The sequence below is a fragment of the Bombina bombina genome, chromosome 8 (genome assembly GCF_027579735.1).
Source record: "Bombina bombina isolate aBomBom1 chromosome 8, aBomBom1.pri, whole genome shotgun sequence".
In the NCBI taxonomy this organism is placed as follows: domain Eukaryota; kingdom Metazoa; phylum Chordata; class Amphibia; order Anura; family Bombinatoridae; genus Bombina; species Bombina bombina.
Window position 1 is genome coordinate 301956041 of NC_069506.1, and position 25528 is coordinate 301981568.

At 40.7% G+C, this 25528-nt stretch overlaps 1 protein-coding gene across 1 annotated transcript in view; it reads left to right on the forward strand.

Annotated features, from left to right (window-relative positions):
- Positions 1-25528, forward strand: part of ST14 (ST14 transmembrane serine protease matriptase) — a 161062-nt gene that overhangs the window by 89031 nt on the left and 46503 nt on the right. The window contains exons 6-7 of the mRNA XM_053691502.1: positions 7778-7813; positions 16578-16818. Coding sequence (XP_053547477.1) covers positions 7778-7813; positions 16578-16818 — 277 coding nt within the window. The remainder of the gene's footprint in view (positions 1-7777; positions 7814-16577; positions 16819-25528) is intronic.

Below are 25528 nucleotides of genomic sequence, written 5' to 3' on the forward strand. Positions count from 1 at the left end.
TGGTATCGAAACGTTTGGGAATTTTGTCATTTGATGCTGGATACTTAATAAAGGATTTTGAAAGAGACCGGAGAGTGAAGCGTTTTTCTACCTTGAGGGGTTGAACGGATATTGCTATATGTTTTCAACGCAGCACCCCGGCGGATGTCTTATGTCACAGTGAGTGCACCTGTCTGGATATTTGTATATATATATATAGATATGTGTGTGTACTGTATATATATATATATATATATATATATATATATATATATATATATATATATATATATATATATATTTCTCCAACATTGGTGTGTCCGGTCCACGGCGTCATCCTTACTTGTGGGATATTCTCTTCCCCAACAGGAAATGGCAAAGAGTCCCAGCAAAGCTGGTCACATGATCCCTCCTAGGCTCCGCCCACCCCAGTCATTCTCTTTGCCGTTGCACAGGCAACATCTCCACGGAGATGGTTAAGAGTTTTTTGGTGTTTAAATGTAGTTTTTATTCTTCTATCAAGTGTTTGTTATTTTAAAATAGTGCTGGTATGTACTATTTACTCTGAAACAGAAAAAGGGTGAAGATTTCTGTGTGTAAGAGGAAGATGATTTTAGCAGACAGTAACTAAAATCGATTGCTGTTTCCACACAGGACTGTTGAGATGAAGTAACTTCAGTTGGGGGAAACAGTTAGCAGACTTTTCTGCTTAAGGTATGACTAGCCATATTTCTAACAAGACCATGTAATGCTGGAAGGCTGTCATTTCCCCTCATGGGGACCGGTAAGACATTTTCTTAGTTAAACATAAAAGAATAAAGGGCTTCAAAAAGGGCTTAAAAACTGGTAGACATTTTTCTGGGCTAAAACGATTGCTTTACTAGGCATATTATGCAGATTCTAACTAATAATTGGTATTATAATCTTGGGGAACGTTTAGAAAAACGGCAGGCACTGTGTTGGACACCTTTTTCAGATGGGGGCCTTTCTAGTTATAGACAGAGCCTCATTTTCGCGCCATTAATGCGCAGTTGTTTTTGGAGAGCAAGGCATGCAGATGCATGTGTGAGGAGCTAAGAATCACTGAAAAAGCTTATAGAAGGCGTCATTTGGTATCGTATTCCCCTCTGGGCTTGGTTGGGTCTCCGCAAAGCATATAGCTGGGACTGTATAGGGGTTAAATGTAAAAACGGCTCCAGTTCCGTTATTTTAAGGGTTAAAGCTCTGAAATTTGGTGTGCAATACTTTTAATGCTTTAAGACACTGTGGTGAAATTTTGGTAATTTTTGAACAATTCCTTCATACTTTTTCACATATTCAGTAATAAAGTGTTTTCAGTTTGAAATTTAAAGAGACAGTAACGGTTTTATTTTAAAACGTTTTTTGTGCTTGGTTGACAAGTTTAAGCCTGTTTAACATGTCTGTACCATCAGATAAGCTATGTTCTATATGTATGAAAGCCAATGTGTCTCCCCATTTAAATTTATGTGATAAGTGTGCCATAGTGTCCAAACAAAGTAAGGACAGTAATGCCACAGATGATGATATTGCCCAAGATGATTCCTCAAATGAGGGGAGTAAACATCATACTACATCATCTCCTACTGTGTCTACACCAGTTTTGCCCATGCAGGAGGCCCCTAGTACATCTAGTGCGCCATTACTTATTACCATGCAACAATTAACGGCTGTAATGGATAACTCCATAGCAAATCTTTTATCCAAAATGCCTACTTATCAGAGAAAGCGCGATTGCTCTGTTTTAAACACTGAAGAGCAGGAGGGCGCTGATGATATTTGTTCTGACATACCCTCACACCAATCTCAAGGGGCCATGAGGGAGGTTTTGTCTGATGGAGAAATCTCAGATTCAGGAAAAATTTCTCATCAAGCTGAAACTGATGTTGTGACATTTAAATTTAAATTAGAACATCTCCGCGCACTGCTTAAGGAGGTGTTATCTACTCTGGATGATTGTGACAATTTGGTCATTCCAGAGAAATTATGTAAGATGGACAAGTTCCTAGAGGTTCCGGTGCCCCCCGACGCTTTTCCTATACCCAAGCGGGTGGCGGACATAGTAAATAAAGAGTGGGAAAGGCCCGGCATACCTTTTGTTCCCCCCCCTATATTTAAGAAATTATTTCCTATAGTCGACCCCAGAAAGGACTTATGGCAGACAGTCCCCAAGGTCGAGGGGGCGGTTTCTACTCTAAACAAACGCACTACTATTCCTATCGAAGACAGTTGTGCTTTTAAAGATCCTATGGATAAAAAATTAGAGGGTTTGCTTAAAAAGATTTTTGTACAGCAAGGGTTCCTTCTACAACCAATTTCATGCATTGTTCCTGTCACTACGGCAGCGTGCTTCTGGTTCAAGGAACTAGAAAAGTCGCTCAGTAGAGAATCTTCGTATGAGGAGGTTATGGACAGAGTTCAAGCACTTAAATTGGCTAACTCTTTTGTTTTAGATGCCGCTTTGCAATTAGCTAGATTAGCGGCGAAAAATTCAGGGTTTGCTATCGTGGCGCGCAGAGCGCTTTGGCTAAAGTCTTGGTCAGCGGATGTGTCATCCAAGACAAAATTGCTTAACATTCCTTTCAAAGGTAAAACATTATTTGGACCAGATTTGAAAGAGATTATTTCAGACATCACTGGAGGAAAGGGCCACGCCCTCCCACAGGATAGGTCTTTTAAGGCTAAAAATAAGCCTAATTTTCGTCCCTTTCGCAGAAACGGACCAGCCTCTAATTCTGCATCCTCTAAGCAAGAGGGTAATACTTCACAACCCAAACCAGCCTAGAAACCAATGCAAGGCTGGAACAAGGGTAAGCAGGCCAAGAAGCCTACCACTGCTACCAAAACAGCATGAAGGGATAGCCCCCGATCCGGCGGATCTAGTGGGGGGCAGACTCTCTCTTTGCTCAGGCTTGGGCAAGAGATGTTCAGGATCCTTGGGCGCTAGAAATAGTTTCTCAAGGTTATCTTCTGGAATTCAAGGAACTACCCCCAAGGGGAAGGTTCCACAGGTCTCAATTATCCTCAAACCAAATAAAGAGACAGGCATTCTTACATTGCCTAGAAGACCTGTTAAAGATGGGAGTGATACATCCAGTTCCAATAAAAGAACAAGGAATGGGATTTTACTCAAATCTGTTCGTAGTTCCCAAAAAAGAGGGAACATTCAGACCAATTTTGGATCTGAAGATCCTAAACAAATTTCTCAGGGTTCCATCGTTCAAAATGGAAACCATTCGAACGATCCTTCCCACCATCCAGGAAAGTCAATTTATGACCACCGTGGATTTAAAGGATGCGTACCTACATATTCCTATCCACAAGGAACATCATCAGTTCCTAAGGTTCACTTTTCTGGACAAGCATTACCAGTTTGTGGCACTTCCATTTGGATTAGCCACTGCTCCGAGAATTTTCACAAAGGTACTAGGGTCCCTTCTAGCGGTTCTAAGACCAAGGGGCATTGCAGTAGTACCTTACTTGGACGACATCCTAATTCAAGCGTCGTCCCTGTCAAAAGCAAAGGCTCATACGGACATCGTCCTAGCCTTTCTCAGATCTCACGGATGGAAGGTGAACAAAGAAAAAATTTCTCTGTCCCCGTCAACAAGAGTTCCCTTCTTGGGAACAATAATAGATTCCTTAGAAATGAGGATTTTTCTGACAGAGGTCAGAAAATCAAAACTTCTAAGCTCTTGTCAAGTACTTCACTCTGTTCCTCGTCCTTCCATAGCGCAGTGCATGGAAGTAATAGGATTGATGGTTGCAACAATGGACATAGTTCCTTTTGCACGAATTCATCTAAGACCATTACAACTGTGCATGCTCAAACAGTGGAATGGGGATTATACAGACTTGTCTCCGATGATTCAAGTAGATCAAAAGACCAGAGATTCACTCCGTTGGTGGCTGACTCTGGACAATCTGTCACAGGGAATGAGCTTCCGCAGACCAGAGTGGGTCGTTGTCACGACCGACGCCAGTCTAGTGGGCTGGGGCGCGGTCTGGGAATCCCTGAAAGCTCAGGGTTTATGGTCTCGGGAAGAGTCTCTTCTCCCGATAAACATTCTGGAACTGAGAGCGATATTCAATGCTCTCAGAGCTTGGCCTCAACTAGCAAAGGCCAAATTCATAAGGTTTCAATCAGACAATATGACGACTGTTGCATATATCAATCATCAGGGGGGAACAAGGAGTTCCCTGGCGATGAAAGAAGTGACCAAGATAATTCAATGGGCGGAGGATCACTCCTGCCACTTGTCTGCGATCCACATCCCAGGAGTGGAAAATTGGGAAGCGGATTTTCTGAGTCAGACATTCCATCCGGGGGAGTGGAAACTCCATCCGGAAATCTTTGCCCAAATAACTCAATTATGGGGCATTCCAGACATGGATCTGATGGCGTCTCGTCAGAACTTCAAGGTTCCTTGCTACGGGTCCAGATCCAGGGATCCCAAGGCGACTCTAGTAGATGCACTAGTAGCACCTTGGACCTTCAACCTAGCTTATGTATTCCCACCGTTTCCTCTCATTCCCAGGCTGGTAGCCAGGATCAATCAGGAGAGGGTCTCGGTGATCTTGATAGCTCCTGCATGGCCACGCAGGACTTGGTATGCAGACCTGGTGAATATGTCATCGGCTCCACCATGGAAGCTACCTTTGAGACAGGACCTTCTTGTTCAGGGTCCATTCGAACATCCAAATCTGGTTTCCCTCCAACTGACGGCTTGGAGATTGAACGCTTGATTTTATCAAAGCGTGGGTTTTCAGATTCTGTAATAGATACTCTGATTCAGGCTAGAAAGCCTGTAACTAGAAAAATTTACCATAAAATATGGAAAAAATATATCTGTTGGTGTGAATCTAAAGGATTGCCATGGAACAAGATAAAAATTCCTAAGATTCAATCCTTTCTACAAGAAGGTTTGGAGAAAGGATTATCTGCAAGTTCTCTAAAGGGACAGATTTCTGCTTTATCTGTCTTACTACACAAACGACTGGCAGCTATGCCAGATGTTCAAGCATTTGTTCAGGCTCTGGTTAGGATCAAGCCTGTTTACAGACCTTTGACTCCTCCCTGGAGTTTAAATCTAGTTCTTTCAGTTCTTCAAGGGGTTCCGTTTGAACCCTTACATTCCGTAGATATTAAGTTACTATCTTGGAAAGTTTTGTTTTTGGTTGCAATCTCTTCTGCTAGAAGAGTTTCAGAGTTATCTGCTCTGCAGTGTTCTCCTCCTTATCTGGTGTTCCATGCAGATAAGGTGGTTTTGCGTACTAAGCCTGGTTTTCTTCCTAAAGTTGTTTCTAACAAAAATATTAACCAGGAGATAGTTGTACCTTCTTTGTGTCCGAATCCAGTTTCAAAGAAGGAGCGTTTGTTACACAATTTGGACGTTGTCCGTGCTCTAAAATTCTATTTAGAGGCTACTAAAGATTTCAGACAAACATCATCCTTGTTTGTTGTTTATTCTGGTAAAAAGAGAGGTCAAAAAGCGACTTCTACCTCTCTTTCCTTTTGGCTTAAAAGCATTATCCGTTTGGCTTATGAGACTGCCGGACGGCAGCCTCCTGAAAGAATCACAGCTCACTCCACTAGGGCTGTGGCTTCCACATGGGCCTTCAAGAACGAGGCTTCTGTTGACCAGATATGTAAGGCAGCGACTTGGTCTTCACTGCACACTTTTGCCAAATTTTACAAATTTGATACTTTTGCTTCTTCGGAGGCTATTTTTGGGAGAAAGGTTTTGCAAGCTGTGGTGCCTTCCGTTTAGGTGACCTGATTTGCTCCCTCCCTTCATCCGTGTCCTAAAGCTTTGGTATTGGTTCCCACAAGTAAGGATGACGCCGTGGACCGGACACACCAATGTTGGAGAAAACAGAATTTATGCTTACCTGATAAATTACTTTCTCCAACGGTGTGTCCGGTCCACGGCCCGCCCTGGTTTTTTTAATCAGGTCTGATGAATTATTTTCTCTAACTACGTTCACCACGGTATCATATGATTTCTCCTATATATATTTCCTCCTGTCCGTCGGTCGAATGACTGGGGTGGGCGGAGCCTAGGAGGGATCATGTGACCAGCTTTGCTGGGACTCTTTGCCATTTCCTGTTGGGGAAGAGAATATCCCACAAGTAAGGATGACGCTGTGGACCGGACACACCGTTGGAGAAAGTAATTTATCAGGTAAGCATAAATTCTGTTATATATATATATATATATATATATATATATATATATATATATATATATATATATATATATATATATATATATATACAGGGAGTGCAGAATTATTAGGCAAATGAGTATTTTGACCACATCATCCTCTTTATGCATGTTGTCTTACTCCAAGCTGTATAGGCTCGAAAGCCTACTACCAATTAAGCATATTAGGTGATGTGCATCTCTGTAATGAGAAGGGGTGTGGTCTAATGACATCAACACCCTATATCAGGTGTGCATAATTATTTGGCAACTTCCTTTCCTTTGGCAAAATGGGTCAAAAGAAGGACTTGATAGGCTCAGAAAAGTAAAAAATAGTGAGACATCACTGGTGTGCCCAAAAGCACAAGGTGTGCAATACTCAGAGACATGGCCAAGGTAAGAAAGGCTGAAAGACGACCACCACTGAACAAGACACACAAGCTGAAACATCAAGACTGGGCCAAGAAATATCTCAAGACTGATTTTTCTAAGGTTTTATGGACTGATGAAATGAGAGTGAGTCTTGATGGGCCAGATGGATGGGCCCGTGGCTGGATGGGTAAAGGGCAGAGAGCTCCAGTCCGACTCAGACGCCAGCAAGGTGGAGGTGGAGTACTGGTTTGGGCTGGTATCATCAAAGATGAGCTTGTGGGGCCTTTTCGGGTTGAGGATGGAGTCAAGCTCAACTCCCAGTCCTACTGCCAGTTTCTGGAAGACACCTTCTTCAAGCAGTGGTACAGAAAGAAGTCTGCATCCTTCAAGAAAAACATGATTTTCATGCATGACAATGCTCCATCACACGCGTCCAAGTACTCCACAGCGTGGCTGGCAAGAAAGGGTATAAAAGAAGAAAATCTAATGTTCACCTGATCTGAACCCCATTGAGAACCTGTGGTCCATCATCAAATGTGAGATTTACAAGGAGGGAAAACAGTACACCTCTCTGAACAGTGTCTGGGAGGCTGTGGTTGCTGCTGCACGCAATGTTGATGGTGAACAGATCAAAACACTGACAGAATCCATGGATGGCAGGCTTTTGAGTGTCCTTGCAAAGAAAGGTGGCTATATTGGTCACTGATTTTGTTTTTGTTTTGTTTTTGAATGTCAGAAATGTATATTTGTGAATGTTGAGATGTTATATTGGTTTCACTGGTAAAAATAAATAATTGAAATGGGTATATATTTTTTTTTTGTTAAGTTGCCTAATAATTATGCACAGTAATAGTCACCTGCACACACAGATATCCCCCTAAAATAGCTATAGCTAAATACAAACTAAAAACTACTTCCAAAACTATTCAGCTTTGATATTAATGAGTTTTTTGGGTTCATTGAGAACATGGTTGTTGTTCAATAATAAAATTAATCCTCAAAAATACAACTTGCCTAATAATTCTGCACTCCCTGTATATATATGTATATTATATATCTATAGACAGGTGTATATATAGATGTGTGTATACTGTATATATTACCTTAATTTCTAAGTGACGTGAAAATGTACCAATGTAATAATTAGGAAGTTACAAATGACACTAAATAATGAATCCTCTTCCTGTCGTCTTTCTTTACAGCGGTTGATATCCAGACAGCAAGAGATTTCAGAAACTGTAAGTAATAATTTTAGCATGAGATTAGCAATGGTCTTATATGTTTTATACCGGGTGTGACTGGGGAAACTGACCGCAAGTGAGCAAGCTTATTAGTTCTCTTTAATTCCCTACACAGAAATATTATTTATTATTGAACTATTGATTGCAGAGATCAATATGTATAACCCTTGCAAAGAGTTTAAATACATAGTTAAAGTCCTATTCATCAGCAATACTTATGTACTGCTTCATAGGTAAACAAGGCCCCAGAGCCAATCAGTGGTGGTGTGTGTGTGTTTCCCACAATTACTATATGTGTTGAGTCTAGTATCATTAGTGTGTTACCGCTACAGAACTGTATTTCATTTTGTTAGTAAATAGTTCTGTTCAAGCAATAGAGCAATAGATTGTGTTTAACTTTTTGCTCCTTCGTGTCTTTTAAAATAAACTTTATTTCTTCATTCTGGAATGGTAGATACTATGTTTCTGGCTTTTAAAGGGACAGTGTACTGTGTAATTTTCTCCCCTTCACATTGCTTATTTTGGCATTTGAAATAGCTACCTTTGTCTTTAGTATCCACAGCTATAATGACAATACTTAAATATTACTATAGAAAAGCTATGTAAACATACCTAGCTGAAGAAATTCTTCTCCTAGTGTGTGTGTGTCTGTGTGTGTGTGGCGGGGGGAGGGGGTTAGGAGAAAGAAGTGATACAATTCTAATTTCTCTTGTTAAGTGTATCCAGTCCACGGATCATCCATTACTTATGGGATATATTCTCCTTCCCAACAGGAAGTTGCAAGAGTCCACCCACAGCAAAGCTGCTATATAGCTCCTCCCCTAACTGCCATTACCAGTCATTCTCTTGCAAGTCTCAACATAGATAGGAGGTCGTGAGAGTCTGTGGTTTTTTATACTTAGTTTATTTCTTCAATCAAAAGTTTGTTATTTTTAAATGGCACCGGAGTGTGCTGTTTATCTCAGGCAGTATTTGGAAGAAGAATCTGCCTGCGTTTTTTCTATGATCTTAGCAGACGTAACTAAGATCCAGTTGCTGTTCTCACACATTCTGAGGAGTAAGGTACTTCAGAGGGGGAATGGCGTGCAGGTTTTCCTGCAAATAAGGTATGTGCAGTAAAATATTTTTCTAAGGAATGGAATTGACTAAGAAAATACTGCTGATACCGAAGTAATGTAAGTACAGCCTTTAAATGCAGTGAAAGCGACTGGTACCAGGCTGATTGATAGAGATATATGCTAAGGTATGTGCAGTAATATATTTTTCTAAGGAATGGAATTGACTAAGAAAATACTGCTGATACCGAAGTAATGTAAATAAAGCCTTAAATGCAGTGATAGCGACTGGATCAGGCTTATTAATAGACATACATACTCTTATAAGAATGTGTTTTAAAACGTTTGCTGGCATGTTTAATCGTTTTTTAACATATGTTTGGTGATAAAACTTATTGGGGCCTAATTTTTCCACATGGCTGGCTTACATTTTGCATAGAAACAGTTATAGGGAAGGTAATCCACAGCTCAGCTGTGTCTGTTTAAAAAAAATGTCGTTTTTTTTTTTTTTTTTTTTTTATCTGTTTTTTGCATTAAGGGGTTAATCATCCATTTGCAAGTGGGTGCAATGCTCTGTTAACTTATTACATGTACTGTAAAAATTTCGTTTGATTTACTGCCTTTTTTCACTGTTTTTCAAATTTTGACAAAATTTGTTTCTCTTAAAGGCACAGTAACGTTTGTTATATTTGCTTGTTAAAGGGACAGTATACTGTAAAATAGTTTTTCCCTTAATGTGTTTACAATTGCTTTTTATACCAACTGCAGAGTAAAAAATGTATGAAAATTAGCCTTTTAAGGTTTATTTCTGTATATTAAAGCTCTGATTTTGTGTTTTGAAGCCACAACCTAATAAAATAGGTTGAGCTTGTAGGTATAATCAGATCTCATTACTGTATCACATTGTGCACATATACCTGCTTCTTTATCTTATATCTGTCCTTTAAACAATCACCAAAACTTTGAGAGAACAATGGAAAATCAACATTTTATTACCTTCTCTCTGCTTTATCACACTGAGAGTGTAATTTCTTCTGCTGGCTGTGTTTACAAAGCTTATCTATAGCTTGGTACGCGCGGCCACAAACTTTCAGAATAGGTGGGGATACCACATGCTAAATTAACAATTTCAAATGCCAATATAAGGGTAAAGGAGCTACTTGTAAACAATTTAATACACTCCAGCAGGTAAAGTGGATCATTGGGAACAAATTAAAGGGGAGAAATTTTTTGAGTAAACTGTCCCTTTAACTTGATTTAAAGTGTTTTCCAAGCTTACTAGTTTCTTTATTAGTTCTAACATGTCTAACATAGAGGAGGCTCTGTGTTTATTATGTTTAAAGCCATGGTGGAACCCCATTTTAGAATGTGTACCAGATGTACTGATTTCATGTTAAACAATAAAGATAATTTTTTTATTTAAAAACATTATCACCAGAGGATTCTGTCGAGGGGGAAGTTATGCCGACTAACTCTCCCCACGTGTCAGACCCTTTGACTCCCGCTTTAGGGACTCACGCTCAAATGGCGCCAAGTACATCAAGGGCACCCATAGCGTTTATTTTACCAGAGGATTCTGTCGAGGGGGAAGTTATGCCGACTAACTCTCCCCACGTGTCAGACCCTTTGACTCCCGCTCCAGGGACTCACGCTCAAATGGCGCCAAGTATATCAATGGCGCCCATAGCGTTTATTTTACAAGACATGGCAAAGGTTGTGTATAATACACTGGCAGCAGTATTAGTCAGACTACCTGAAATTAAAGGAAAGCAAAACAGCTCTGGGGGTAGATACAGAGCATACAGACGCTTTAAGAACCATGTCTGATACTACCTCACAATATGCTTAGTCTGTGGGTGATATTTGTGACTCAGGGAAGATGATTTAACCTGATTCTGATATTTCTACATTTAAAATTTATGCTTGAGAACCTCCACTTGTTGCTCAGGGAGGCTTTAGCTGCTCTGAATGAATGTGTACAATCGCAGTGCCAGAGAAATTGTGTAGACTGGATAAATAATATGCAGTGCCGGTGTGTACTTATGTTTTTCCAATACCTAAAGAGGTTTACTAAAATTTTTCATAAGGAATGGGATAGACCAGGTGTGCCATTCTCTTCCCCTCCTATTTTTTAGAAGAATGTTTTCTAATAGTTGCCACCACACGGGACTTATGGCAGACAGTTCCTAAGGTGGAGAGAAGAGTTTCTACTCTAGCTAAGCGTACCACTACCTCTGGCGAGGACTGTTGTGCTTTTTTAGATCCAATGGATAAAAAATGTTTATTCAACAAGATTTTATCCTGCAGCCCCTTGCACGCATTGCTCCTGTCACTGCTGCTGCGGCGTTCTGGTTTGAGTCTCTTGATGAGGCTTTACAGGCTCCATTGGATGAATATATTTGACAAGCTTAGAGCACTTAAGCTAGCCAATTCCTTTGTTTTCTGATGCCTTTGTTCCTTTGACTAGACTAACGGCTAAGAATTCTGTTTTTTACTATACTGGCGCGCAGAGCGCTATGGCTTATATCATGGTCAGCTGTCGTGACTTTAATAAATAAGCTACTTAACTTCCCTTCAAGGGGCAGACCCTATTCAGGCCTAGTTTGAAGGAGATTATTACTTATATCACTGGAGGAAAAGATCATGCCCTTCCTCAGGACAGGTCCAAATCAAGGGACAAAAAAGGCCTAATTTTCGTGCCTTTCGAAAATTCAAGGCAGGTGTGGCATCAACTTCCTCTAAGGCAAAATAAGAGGGAACTTTTGCTCAGTCCAAGGCGGTCTGGAGACAACCGGACCTGGAACAAAGATAAGCAGGTCAAGGAGCCTGCTGCTGCCTCTAAAACAGCATGAGGAACGGACCCCTATCTGGTAACGGATCCTATAGGGGGAAGACTTCATTCTTCGCCCAGGCGTGGGCAAGAGATGCCCAGGATCCCTGGGCATTGGAAATTATACCCCAGAGATATCTTCTGGATTTCAAAGCTTTCCCCCCCAAAAAAGGGGAGTTTTTGCCTTTCACATTTATCTGCAAACCAGATAAAGAAAGAGACATTCTTGCATTGTGTACGTGACCCATTCAGTTCCAATAGAGGAACAGGGACACAGTTTTCCTCAAATCGGTTTGTGGTTCCCAAGGAAAGGAAACCTTCAGACCTATTTTGGATCTAAAAGATCTTAAACAAATTCTTTAGAATTCTATCATTTAAGATGGAAACTATTCGTACCATCTTAACTATGATCCAGGAGAGTCAATAGAGGACTACAATGGATTTGAAGGATGCTTATCCTCACATTACGATGCATAAAGATCACCATCGGTTTTTCAGGTTTGCCTTTCTAGACAGGCATTACCAGTTTGTAGCTCTTTCCTTTGGGTTAACTACAGCCCCTAGAATCTTTATGGAGGTTCTGGGGTCACTTTGGCGGTCCTTAGGCCGCGGGGCATAGAAGTGGCCCCTTATTTAGATGACATCCTGATACAGGCGTCAAACATCCAAGTTGCCAAGTCTCATACGGACGTAGTACTGGCATTTCTGAGATCGCATGGGTGGAAAGTGAACAAGGAAAGAGTTCTCTATCCCCAATATCAAGGGTTTCCCTCCTAGGGATTCTGATAGATTTTGTAGAAATTAAAATTTACCTGACGGAGTCCAGGTTGTCAAAGTTTCTAAATTTCTGCCGTGTTCTTCATTCCATCCGCGCCCTTTGGTGGCTCAGTACATGAATGTAATCGGCTTAATGGTAGCGGCAAGGGACATAGTACCGTTTGCACGCCTACATTTCAGACCACTGCAACTATGCATGCTCAGCCAGAGGAACGGGGATTACACAGATTTGTTCTCCTGTTAAATCCGGACCAAGAAACCAGAGATTCTCTTCTCTGGTGACTATCTCGGGTCCATCTGTCCAAGGGTATGACCTTCCGCAGGTCAGATGGGACAATTGTTACAACAGATGCCAGCCTTTTAGGTTGGGATACAGTCTGGAACTCCCTGAAGGCTCAGGGATAGTGGACTCAGGAGGAGACCCTCCTTCTAATGAATATTCTGGAACTGGGAGCGATATTCCATGCTCTTCAGACTTGGCCTCAGTTAGCAACTCTGAGGTACATCATATTTCAGTCGGACAATATCACGACTGTGGCTTACATCAACCATCAAGGGGGAACAGAAGTTCCCTAGCAATGTTAGAAGTCTTAAAATAATTCACTGGACAGAGACTCACTCTTGTCTAAAAGCTATCCCTATCCCAGGTGTTGAGAACTGGGAGGCAGATTTTCTAAGTCGTCAGACTTTTCATCCGGGGGAGTGGGAATTCCCTCCGGAGGGGTTTGCACAAGATCAAGCAGGAGAGAGCTTTGGTGCTTTTGACAGCGCCTGCATGGCCACGCAGGACCTGGTATGCAGATCTGGTGGACATGTCATCCTTTCCACCACGGTCTCTGCTTCTGAGACAGGACCCTCTACCTCAGGGTCTTTTCAACCATCTAAATATAACTAATCTGAGATGGACTGCCTGGAGACAGAACGCTTGATGTTATCAAAGCATGGCTTCTCCGAGTCAGTAATTGATACCTTAATACAGGCATAAAAGCCTGTCTCTAGGAAAATTTAACATAAGATATGGTGTAAATATCTTATTGTTATGAATCCAAGGGTTACTCATGGAGTAAAGTCTGGATTCCCAGGATATTATCTTTTCTCCAAGATGATTTTGAGAAAAGGGTTGTCAGCTAGTTCTTTAAAAGGACAGATTTCTACTCTGTCTATTCTTTTGCACAAGCGTCTGGCAGGTATTCTAGACATTCAGGCATTTGGTCAGGCTTTGGTTAGAACCAAGCCTGTGGTTAAAAATGTTGCTCCGCCATGGAGCTTAAAGCTGGTTCTTAAGGTTCTTCAAGGAGTTCCATTTGAACCTTTTCATTCCATAGATATCAAACTTCTATCTTGGAAAGTTCCTTTTTGGTAGCTATTTCCTCGGCTCATAGAGTCTCCGAGTTATCTGCGTTGCAATGTGATTCTCCTTATCTGGTTCTCCGTACGGATAAGGTAGTCCTGTGTACCAATCTGGGTTTTTACCTAAGGTGGTATCTAACAAGAATATCACTCAAGAGATTGTTGTTCCATTCTTGTATCCTAATCCTTCTTCAAAGAAGGAACGTCTATTACACAATTTGGACGTGGTTCGTGTTTTAAAGTTTTACTTACAAGCTACTACAGATTTTCATCAAACATTCACCTTGTTTGTTGTCTATTCTGGACAGAGGAGAGGTCAAAGGACTTCAGCAACCTCTCTGTCTTTTTGGTTAAAAAGCATAATTCATTTAGCTTATGAGACTGCTGGACAGCAGCCTCCTGAAGGGATTACAGCTCATTCTACTAGAGCTGTGGTTTTCACTTGGGCCTTTTTTTTAAATGTGGCTTCTGTTGAACAGATTACAAGACGGAGTCTTGGTCTGCGTTTCATACTTTTTCAAATTTAACAAATTTGATACCTTGCTTCTTCGGAGGCTATTTTTGGGAGAAAGGGTTTTTTACAGGCAGTGGTAACTTCCGTTTAAGTACCTGCCTTGTCCCTCCCATCATCCGTGTACTTTAGCTTTGGTATTGGTATCCCATAAGTAATGGATGATCCGTGGACTGGATACACTTAACAAGAGAAAACATAATTTATGCTTACCTGATAAATTTATTTCTCTTGTAGTGTATCCAGTCCACGGCCCGCCCTGTCACTTTAAGGCAGGTAATTTTTCCATTAAACTACAGTCACCACTGCACCCTATGGTTTTCCTTTCTCTGCATGTTTTCGGTCGAATGACTGGTAATGGCAGTTAGGGGAGGAGCTATATAGCAGCTTTGCTGTGGGTGGACTCTTGCAACTTCCTGTTGGGAAGGAGAATATATCCCATAAGTAATGGATGATCCGTGGACTGGATACACTACAAGAGAAATAAATTTATCAGGTAAGCATAAATTATGTTTTTCAATTGTTCTCTCTAAGTATTGGGCTTTAGTATACAGATAAATAAGAAAACATTTGTGTGCATAGAAAGTGATAAAATCTGTTTTTTTCAGCTCATATTAATAAGTTGTGATCACAAAGAACAAAGCCAGCTATTGCATATACAAACATAAACCTAAAGAAGCAATTTCTCATACATTGCTGCTGGTATAACAAGTCATTGGGAAAACAACAGTTTTACAGTACACTGTCCTTTTAATTATGGCTAGAAACCCCTAAACATGATGTTCCCAGTATTAAAGGGGCACTCAAGTCAAAATTAAACTTTCATTATTCAGATAGAGCATGCAATTTTAAACAACTTTCCAATTTACTTACGTTAACAAAATGTGCAGTCTTTTTATATTTAAACTTTTTGAATCACCAGCTCCTACTGAGCATGTGCAAGAATTCACATAATAAACATATATGCATTTGTGATTGGCTGACGGCTGTCACATGGTACATGTATGCATTTGTAATTGGCTGATGGCTGTCACATGGTACAGGGGAAGTGGAAATAGACATAACTATTACAATTGTCAGAAAAAAATGTACTACTCTATTGAAGTTCAGACTAATTGCTATTGCATTGTCTTGTTATCTTGCATTTGTTGATTATACAAATCTACAGTGTTTACAGGTCCTTTAACAAGGAGTAATCTGTTTCAAAATGTCATAAACTAATAAAGGTCAGGTCATAAATAAATGACAATGACACTGTTTAGTGATGATAGCTGCTCAGGTGGAAGCAAAACAAAGCTGACATCATCCAAGCAATGCGCGGTGCAAGTACTTTATTAGATCTCACCAGTTACTATAGATCAGACGCACATCTTGGTAGTAACTTAAAACGGTTCGGCAAACAGCCTGGCTGTAATAGGCAATAGAAACCTGGTTTATATCTGATGTAGACTGGAGAAACAAAAAATATGTATTTAGTATTGTGTGTGTTATCTGTGTAAGCCCATGCTACAGTCATTGCAGTTCACTATATTTTTCATGTGGTCATTTATTTGTATATAATAGATGAAATCTATTATTTTAACTCTTACTGTGAGATTCCACGGTCCATTTCAGCGCTGCACATTTTCTAAAAGCAATGCTGCAGTCATACGAATAAAATGCGTTTATTTGTAAATAATTGTATCGCAGTTTATTTCCTCTACTATAACACTGGCCAGTAATGAGAAGATAAAATAGAAATAAAAAGCTAATTGGTTTTGCAGGGATGTCTGCCAAGTTTGAGTTCTAGTTTCACATAGAAATTTTTTATCTTTAAATTTTCCTTCTTGATTCAGATAGAGCAGCAGTTTTAAACAACTTTCCATTTTACTTTTAGTATCAAATGTACCTTGTTCTGTTGATATCCTTTGTTTGAAAAACAAGGAGATAAGCACTATATGACAGTAGTTTTTAAAGAATGTTATACGCTTGCAAGAACACTAAATGGCAGCACTTTTTTTTTCTGCCTTCTAGTGCTCCAGAGTCCAGACATGTGCACATTATCTATCTCTTCAACAACGAATACTATGAGAATGAAGCAAATTTGATATTTGAAGTAAATAGGATTTTTTTTTTAACTTGTATGCTCCCTCTAAGTCACAAAAGAACACTTTTGGGTTTCACATCCCTTTTAACATAAAATATTCTGCTTGCATTAGTAATGATTATTGTAATTCTTATTCTTTTTTTCTTGCTTAGCCAAGTGCCGCTTTCCTTTGCACGCTGATCCTGGTTCTGTGAAAAAATTTTCAACCCCGGGCTTTCCAGACTTTCCGTACCCAGCCAATGCCCTGTGTCATTGGGCACTGCGTGCAGATGCCAATCACGTTATCCGCCTCCATTTCAAAACCTTCAAAATGGAACCTTGTAAACCCCCGAAGGGAGATTATGTAATGGTGTATGATTCGCTAACTCAAGCAGAGCCCAAGGCTATAGTAAAGTAAGTTGCTTTTTTATGTGTGTAATGCTTCTAGATTTATGGTAGCCTGATCAATCTAACTCTCTCAGAATTGCATTCTGTTGTCTTCAGGATCTAACCCTACCATACCCTACACAGTTATTAATGGATCATATTATTTGCTCATTAATAATTTTCCCTAATTGATAAACAAACTCAAGCCATTGGAATGAACATAAACCGGAGACAACAAAACTATGCAAATTTTGCTAACAAAATGACAGTTTCAGTGCAATTTAGCGTTTAATTGTTTAGAAATATACTATACTATATATATATATATATGTATATATATATATGTATGTGTGTGTGTGTGTGTGTGTGTGTATCTATACTATAATCGCGTTTGTAATGCGTTCGTTGGTGTCGCCAGTTGCGCTTGTATCCTCAAAGAAATGTTAGCTGCGCAAGGCAGCCAACAGAATTTTGGCTGCACGCACAGCAAAAAGAATCCACCTGGATGAAGCAAAGCTGTATCACGGTGGATTTTAAAACTGGCACAGTGGTTCGAAAATGCAGCGTAGGCAAACCCGAAGCCTTAAAAAAAAAAAAAAAAAAACCCGCAACTGCCCACATGAAATATCTAAAAAACACATTAGTGTCCGCATGAAATATAGAAAAAACACGTTCCTGCCCGCATGAAATATTGAAAAAATACGTTACCGCCCGCAAAAATTAAATAAACACGTAACCGCCCGCACAAAGTATAACAAAAAAAACCTGCCTGCCCGCACGAAGTATAACAAAATAAAACTAACCTCCGGCATGAAGTATTAACGAACACCTAAACCCGCAAACCCCCACATCGCAAAATAATAAAGTAATTAACCCCCTAATCCGCAAATAACATAATTAAAATATTAACTCCTTAACCGCCAACCCCTCACATCCCAATAAACCTAATTAACCCTTAAACTGACAAACCACCTCATTGCAATAAACCGCCAACCCCCAACATCGCAATAAACCTAATTAACCTATTAACTCTTAAACTGACAAGCCCCCTAACCTAACACCCCGTAAATAAACCCCAATACTAAGTTAAACTTAAATAAAACCTAACATTAAAATACAAAAAAAAATATCTAAAATTACAGAATTTTTTTTTTAAGCAAAAATAAAAAAAATTAAACCTAATGCCTATGAAAATAAAAAAGCCCCCCCAAAATAAAAACACCTTCTAAACTACCAATAGCCCTTAAAAGGGCCTTTTGTAGGGCATTGCCCTAAGTTAAACAGCTCTTTTACATTTAAAAATTACTAAATCTCCCCCTAACAGTTAAACCCCCCACCCATCAAACCCCCCTAAAGGGGCATTTGTATGGGCATTGCCCTTAAAAGGGCATTAGGCTCTTTTACTGCCCTTAAAAGGGCAGTCAGCTCTTTTCCAGACCATTAAATCCCTAATCTTAAAAAAAATAAAATTTAAATTAAAAAAAAACATAATTTATGCTTACCTGATAAATTTATTTCTCTTGTAGTGTATCCAGTCCACGGATCATCCATTACTTATGGGATATATTCTCCTTCCCAACAGGAAGCTGCAAGAGTCCACCCACAGCAAAGCTGCTATATAGCTCCTCCCCTAACTGCCATTACCAGTCATTCGACCGAAAACATGCAGAGAAAGGAAAACCATAGGGTGCAGTGGTGACTGTAGTTTAATGGAAAAATTACCTGCCTTAAAGTGACAGGGCGGGCCGTGGACTGGATACACTACAAGAGAAATAAATTTATCAGGTAAGCATAAATTATGTTTTCTCTTGTTAAGTGTATCCAGTCCACGGATCATCCATTACTTATGGGATACCAATACCAAAGCTAAAGTACACGGATGATGGGAGGGACAAGGCAGGTACTTAAACGGAAGTTACCACTGCCTGTAAAAAACCCTTTCTCCCAAAAATAGCCTCCGAAGAAGCAAGGTATCAAATTTGTTAAATTTGAAAAAGTATGAAACGCAGACCAAGACTCCGTCTTGTAATCTGTTCAACAGAAGCCACATTTAAAAAAGGCCCAAGTGAAAACCACAGCTCTAGTAGAATGAGCTGTAATCCCTTCAGGAGGCTGCTGTCCAGCAGTCTCATAAGCTAAATGAATTATGCTTTTTAACCAAAAAGACAGAGAGGTTGCTGAAGTCCTTTGACCTCTCCTCTGTCCAGAATAGACAACAAACAAGGTGAATGTTTGATGAAAATCTGTAGTAGCTTGTAAGTAAAACTTTAAAACACGAACCACGTCCAAATTGTGTAATAGACGTTCCTTCTTTGAAGAAGGATTAGGATACAAGAATGGAACAACAATCTCTTGAGTGATATTCTTGTTAGATACCACCTTAGGTAAAAACCCAGATTGGTACACAGGACTACCTTATCCGTACGGAGAACCAGATAAGGAGAATCACATTGCAACGCAGATAACTCGGAGACTCTATGAGCCGAGGAAATAGCTACCAAAAAGGAACTTTCCAAGATAGAAGTTTGATATCTATGGAATGAAAAGGTTCAAATGGAACTCCTTGAAGAACCTTAAGAACCAGCTTTAAGCTCCATGGCGGAGCAACATTTTTAACCACAGGCTTGGTTCTAACCAAAGCCTGACCAAATGCCTGAACGTCTAGAATACCTGCCAGACGCTTGTGCAAAAGAATAGACAGAGTAGAAATCTGTCCTTTTAAAGAACTAGCTGACAACCCTTTTCTCAAAATCATCTTGGAGAAAAGATAATATCCTGGGAATCCAGACTTTACTCCATGAGTAACCCTTGGATTCATAACAATAAGATATTTACACCATATCTTATGTTAAATTTTCCTAGAGACAGGCTTTTATGCCTGTATTAAGGTATCAATTACTGACTCGGAGAAGCCATGCTTTGATAACATCAAGCGTTCTGTCTCCAGGCAGTCCATCTCAGATTAGTTATATTTAGATGGTTGAAAAGACCCTGAGGTAGAGGGTCCTGTCTCAGAAGCAGAGACCGTGGTGGAAAGGATGACATGTCCACCAGATCTGCATACCAGGTCCTGCGTGGCCACGCAGGCGCTGTCAAAAGCACCAAAGCACTCTCCTGCTTGATCTTGTGCAAACCCCTCCGGAGGGAATTCCCACTCCCCCGGATGAAAAGTCTGACGACTTAGAAAATCTGCCTCCCAGTTCTCAACACCTGGGATAGGGATAGCTTTTAGACAAGAGTGAGTCTCTGTCCAGTGAATTATTTTAAGACTTCTAACATTGCTAGGGAACTTCTGTTCCCCCTTGATGGTTGATGTAAGCCACAGTCGTGATATTGTCCGACTGAAATATGATGTACCTCAGAGTTGCTAACTGAGGCCAAGTCTGAAGAGCATGGAATATCGCTCCCAGTTCCAGAATATTCATTAGAAGGAGGGTCTCCTCCTGAGTCCACTATCCCTGAGCCTTCAGGGAGTTCCAGACTGTATCCCAACCTAAAAGGCTGGCATCTGTTGTAACAATTGTCCCATCTGACCTGCGGAAGGTCATACCCTTGGACAGATGGACCCGAGATAGTCACCAGAGAAGAGAATCTCTGGTTTCTTGGTCCGGATTTAACAGGAGAACAAATCTGTGTAATCCCCGTTCCTCTGGCTGAGCATGCATAGTTGCAGTGGTCTGAAATGTAGGCGTGCAAACAGTACTATGTCCCTTGCCGCTACCATTAAGCCGATTACATTCATGTACTGAGCCACCAAAGGGCGCAGATGGAATGAAGAACACGGCAGAAATTTAGAAACTTTGACAACCTGGACTCCGTCAGGTAAATTTTAATTTCTACAAAATCTATCAGAATCCCTAGGAGGGAAACCCTTGATATTGGGGATAGAGAACTCTTTCCTTGTTCACTTTCCACCCATGCGATCTCAGAAATGCCAGTACTACGTCCGTATGAGACTTGGCAACTTGGATGTTTGACGCCTGTATCAGGATGTCATCTAAATAAGGGGCCACTTCTATGCCCCGCGGCCTAAGGACCGCCAAAGTGACCCCAGAACCTCCATAAAGATTCTAGGGGCTGTAGTTAACCCAAAGGAAAGAGCTACAAACTGGTAATGCCTGTCTAGAAAGGCAAACCTGAAAAACCGATGGTGATCTTTATGCATCGTAATGTGAGGATAAGCATCCTTCAAATCCATTGTAGTCCTCTATTGACTCTCCTGGATCATAGTTAAGATGGTACGAATAGTTTCCATCTTAAATGATAGAATTCTAAAGAATTTGTTTAAGATCTTTTAGATCCAAAATAGGTCTGAAGGTTTCCTTTCCTTGGGAACCACAAACCGATTTGAGGAAAACTGTGTCCCTGTTCCTCTATTGGAACTGAATGGGTCACGTACACAATGCAAGAATGTCTCTTTCTTTATCTGGTTTGCAGATAAATGTGAAAGGCAAAAACTCCCCTTTTTTGGGGGGGAAAGCTTTGAAATCCAGAAGATATCTCTGGGGTATAATTTCCAATGCCCAGGGATCCTGGGCATCTCTTGCCCACGCCTGGGCGAAGAATGAAGTCTGCCCCCTATAGGATCCGTTACCAGATAGGGGTCCGTTCCTCATGCTGTTTTAGAGGCAGCAGCAGGCTCCTTGACCTGCTTATCTTTGTTCCAGGTCCGGTTGTCTCCAGACCGCCTTGGACTGAGCAAAAGTTCCCTCTTATTTTGCCTTAGAGGAAGTTGATGCCACACCTGCCTTGAATTTTCGAAAGGCACGAAAATTAGGCCTTTTTTGTCCCTTGATTTGGACCTGTCCTGAGGAAGGGCATGATCTTTTCCTCCAGTGATATAAGTAATAATCTCCTTCAAACTAGGCCTGAATAGGGTCTGCCCCTTGAAGGGAAGTTAAGTAGCTTATTTATTAAAGTCACGACAGCTGACCATGATATAAGCCATAGCGCTCTGCGCGCCAGTATAGTAAAAAACAGAATTCTTAGCCGTTAGTCTAGTCAAAGGAACAAAGGCATCAGAAAACAAAGGAATTGGCTAGCTTAAGTGCTCTAAGCTTGTCAAATATATTCATCCAATGGAGCCTGTAAAGCCTCATCAAGAGACTCAAACCAGAACGCCGCAGCAGCAGTGACAGGAGCAATGCGTGCAAGGGGCTGCAGGATAAAATCTTGTTGAATAAACATTTTTTATCCATTGGATCTAAAAAAGCACAACAGTCCTCGCCAGAGGTAGTGGTACGCTTAGCTAGAGTAGAAACTCTTCTCTCCACCTTAGGAACTGTCTGCCATAAGTCCCGTGTGGTGGCAACTATTAGAAAACATTCTTCTAAAAAATAGGAGGGGAAGAGAACGGCACACCTGGTCTATCCCATTCCTTATGAAAAATTTTAGTAAACCTCTTTAGGTATTGGAAAAACATAAGTACACACCGGCACTGCATATTATTTATCCAGTCTACACAATTTCTCTGGCACTGCGATTGTACACATTCATTCAGAGCAGCTAAAGCCTCCCTGAGCAACAAGTGGAGGTTCTCAAGCATAAATTTTAAATGTAGAAATATCAGAATCAGGTTAAATCATCTTCCCTGAGTCACAAATATCACCCACAGACTAAGCATATTGTGAGGTAGTATCAGACATGGTTCTTAAAGCGTCTGTATGCTCTGTATCTACCCCCAGAGCTGTTTTGCTTTCCTTTAATTTCAGGTAGTCTGACTAATACTGCTGCCAGTGTATTATACACAACCTTTGCCATGTCTTGTAAAATAAACGCTATGGGCGCCATTGATATACTTGGCGCCATTTGAGCGTGAGTCCCTGGAGCGGGAGTCAAAGGGTCTGACACGTGGGGAGAGTTAGTCGGCATAACTTCCCCCTCGACAGAATCCTCTGGTAAAATAAACGCTATGGGTGCCCTTGATGTACTTGGCGCCATTTGAGCGTGAGTCCCTAAAGCGGGAGTCAAAGGGTCTGACACGTGGGGAGAGTTAGTCGGCATAACTTCCCCCTCGACAGAATCCTCTGGTGATAATGTTTTTAAATACAAAAAATGATCTTTATTGTTTAACATGAAATCAGTACATCTGGTACACATTCTAAAATGGGGTTCCACCATGGCTTTAAACATAATAAACACAGAGCCTCCTCTATGTTAGACATGTTAGAACTAATAAAGAGACTAGTAAGCTTGGAAAACACTTTAAATAAAGTTAACAAGCAAATATAACAAACGTTACTGTGCCTTTAAGAGAAACAAATTTTGTCAAAATTTGAAAAACAGTGAAAAAAGGCAGTAAATCAAACGAAATTTTTACAGTACATGTAATAAGTTAACAGAGCATTGCACCCACTTGCAAATGGATGATTAACCCCTTAATGCAAAAAACAGATAAAAAAAAAAAAAAAAACGACATTTTTTTAAACAGACACAACAAAACTGCCACAGCTGAGCTGTGGATTACCTTCCCTATAACTGTTTCTATGCAAAATTTAAGCCAGCCATGTGGAAAAATTTGGCCCCAATAAGTTTTATCACCAAACATATGTTAAAAAACGATTAAACATGCCAGCAAACGTTTTAAAACACATTCTTATAAGAGTATGTATGTCTATTAATAAGCCTGATCCAGTCGCTATCACTGCATTTAAGGCTTTACTTACATTACTTCGGTATCAGCAGTATTTTCTTAGTCAATTCCATTCCTTAGAAAAATATATTACTGCACATACCTTAGCATATATCTCTATCAATCAGCCTGGTACCAGTCGCTTTCACTGCATTTAAAGGCTGTACTTACATTACTTCGGTATCAGCAGTATTTTCTTAGTCAATTCCATTCCTTAGAAAAATATTTTACTGCACATACCTTATTTGCAGGAAAACCTGCACGCCATTCCCCCTCTGAAGTACCTTACTCCTCAGAATGTGTGAGAACAGCAACTGGATCTTAGTTACGTCTGCTAAGATCATAGAAAAAACGCAGGCAGATTCTTCTTCCAAATACTGCCTGAGATAAACAGCACACTCCGGTGCCATTTAAAAATAACAAACTTTTGATTGAAGAAATAAACTAAGTATAAAAAACCACAGACTCTCACAACCTCCTATCTATGTTGAGACTTGCAAGAGAATGACTGGTAATGGCAGTTTTGGGAGGAGCTATATAGCAGCTTTGCTGTGGGTGGACTCTTGCAGCTTCCTGTTGGGAAGGAGAATATATCCCATAAGTAATGGATGAGCCGTGGACTGGATACACTTAACAAGAGAAATATTAACACTAAGCCCCAAATAGGCACTCACTGTTCCTGAAGTCCGGCGGGGAAGGTCTTCTTCTAGGCGGCTCCATCTTCTATCTTCATCCGGAGCAAAGGTAGCGTGGAGCTAGCTTCTTCGATGCTTGGATCCTCAGCTGTGGTCCTCATCGGCATGGAGGCTCATCTTCATGCGATAGTCCGTCGCACACTGAAGATTGAATGCAATATACCCCATATTTATTGGGGTACCTTGCATTCCTATTGGCTGAAATTTTTAAATCAGCCAATAGGATGAGAGCTACTGAAACCTTATTTGCTGATTTAAACAGCCAATAGGATTTCAGTAGCTCTAATCCTATTGGCTGATTTAAAAATTTCAGCCAATAGGAATGCAAGGAACCCCAAATTTATTGCGGTACCTTGCATTCAATCTTTAGTGTGCAACGTACATCGAATGAAGAGGAGCCTCCATGCTGCCGTGGACCACCGATGAGGATCCACGCGTCGGGGAAGATAATTCCGCACCTCCGCTGCACCGGTGAGGACCACTGCTGAGGGTCTATAGCTCTGCACCTCTGCTCTGTGCCGCCTTCGCTCCGGATGAAGATAGAAGATGATGGAGCTGCCTGGAAGAAGACCTTCTCTGCCGAACTTCAGGACGGTGAGTATCTACAGGGAGTGCAGAATTATTAGGCAAATGAGTATTTTGACCACATCATCCTCTTTATGCATGTTGTCTTACTCCAAGCTGTATAGGCTCGAAAGCCTACTACCAATTAAGCATATTAGGTGATGTGCATCTCTGTAATGAGAAGGGGTGTGGTCTAATGACATCAACACCCTATATCAGGTATACATAATTTTTAGGCAACTTCCTTTCCTTTGGCAAAATGGGTCAAAAGAAGGACTTGACAGGCTCAGAAAAGTCAAAAATAGTGAGATATCTTGCAGAGGGATGCAGCATTCTTAAAATTGCAAAGCTTCTGAAGCGTGATCATCGAACAATCAAGCGTTTCATTCAAAATAGTCAACAGGGTCGCAAGAAGCGTGTGGAAAAACCAAGGCGCAAAATAACTGCCCATGAACTGAGAAAAGTCAAGCGTGCAGCTGCCAAGATGCCACTTGCCACCAGTTTGGCCATATTTCAGAGCTGCAACATCACTGGAGTGCCCAAAAGCACAAGGTGTGCAATACTCAGAGACATGGCCAAGCTAAGAAAGGCTGAAAGACGACCACCACTGAACAAGACACACAAGCTGAAACGTCAAGACTGGGCCAAGAAATATCTCAAGACTGATTTTTCTAAGGTTTTATGGACTGATGAAATGAGAGTGAGTCTTGATGGGCCAGATGGATGGGCCCGTGGCTGGATTGGTAAAGGGCAGAGAGCTCCAGTCCGACTCAGATGCCAGCAAGGTGGAGGTGGAGTACTGGTTTGGGCTGGTATCATCAAAGATGAGCTTGTGGGGCCTTTTCGG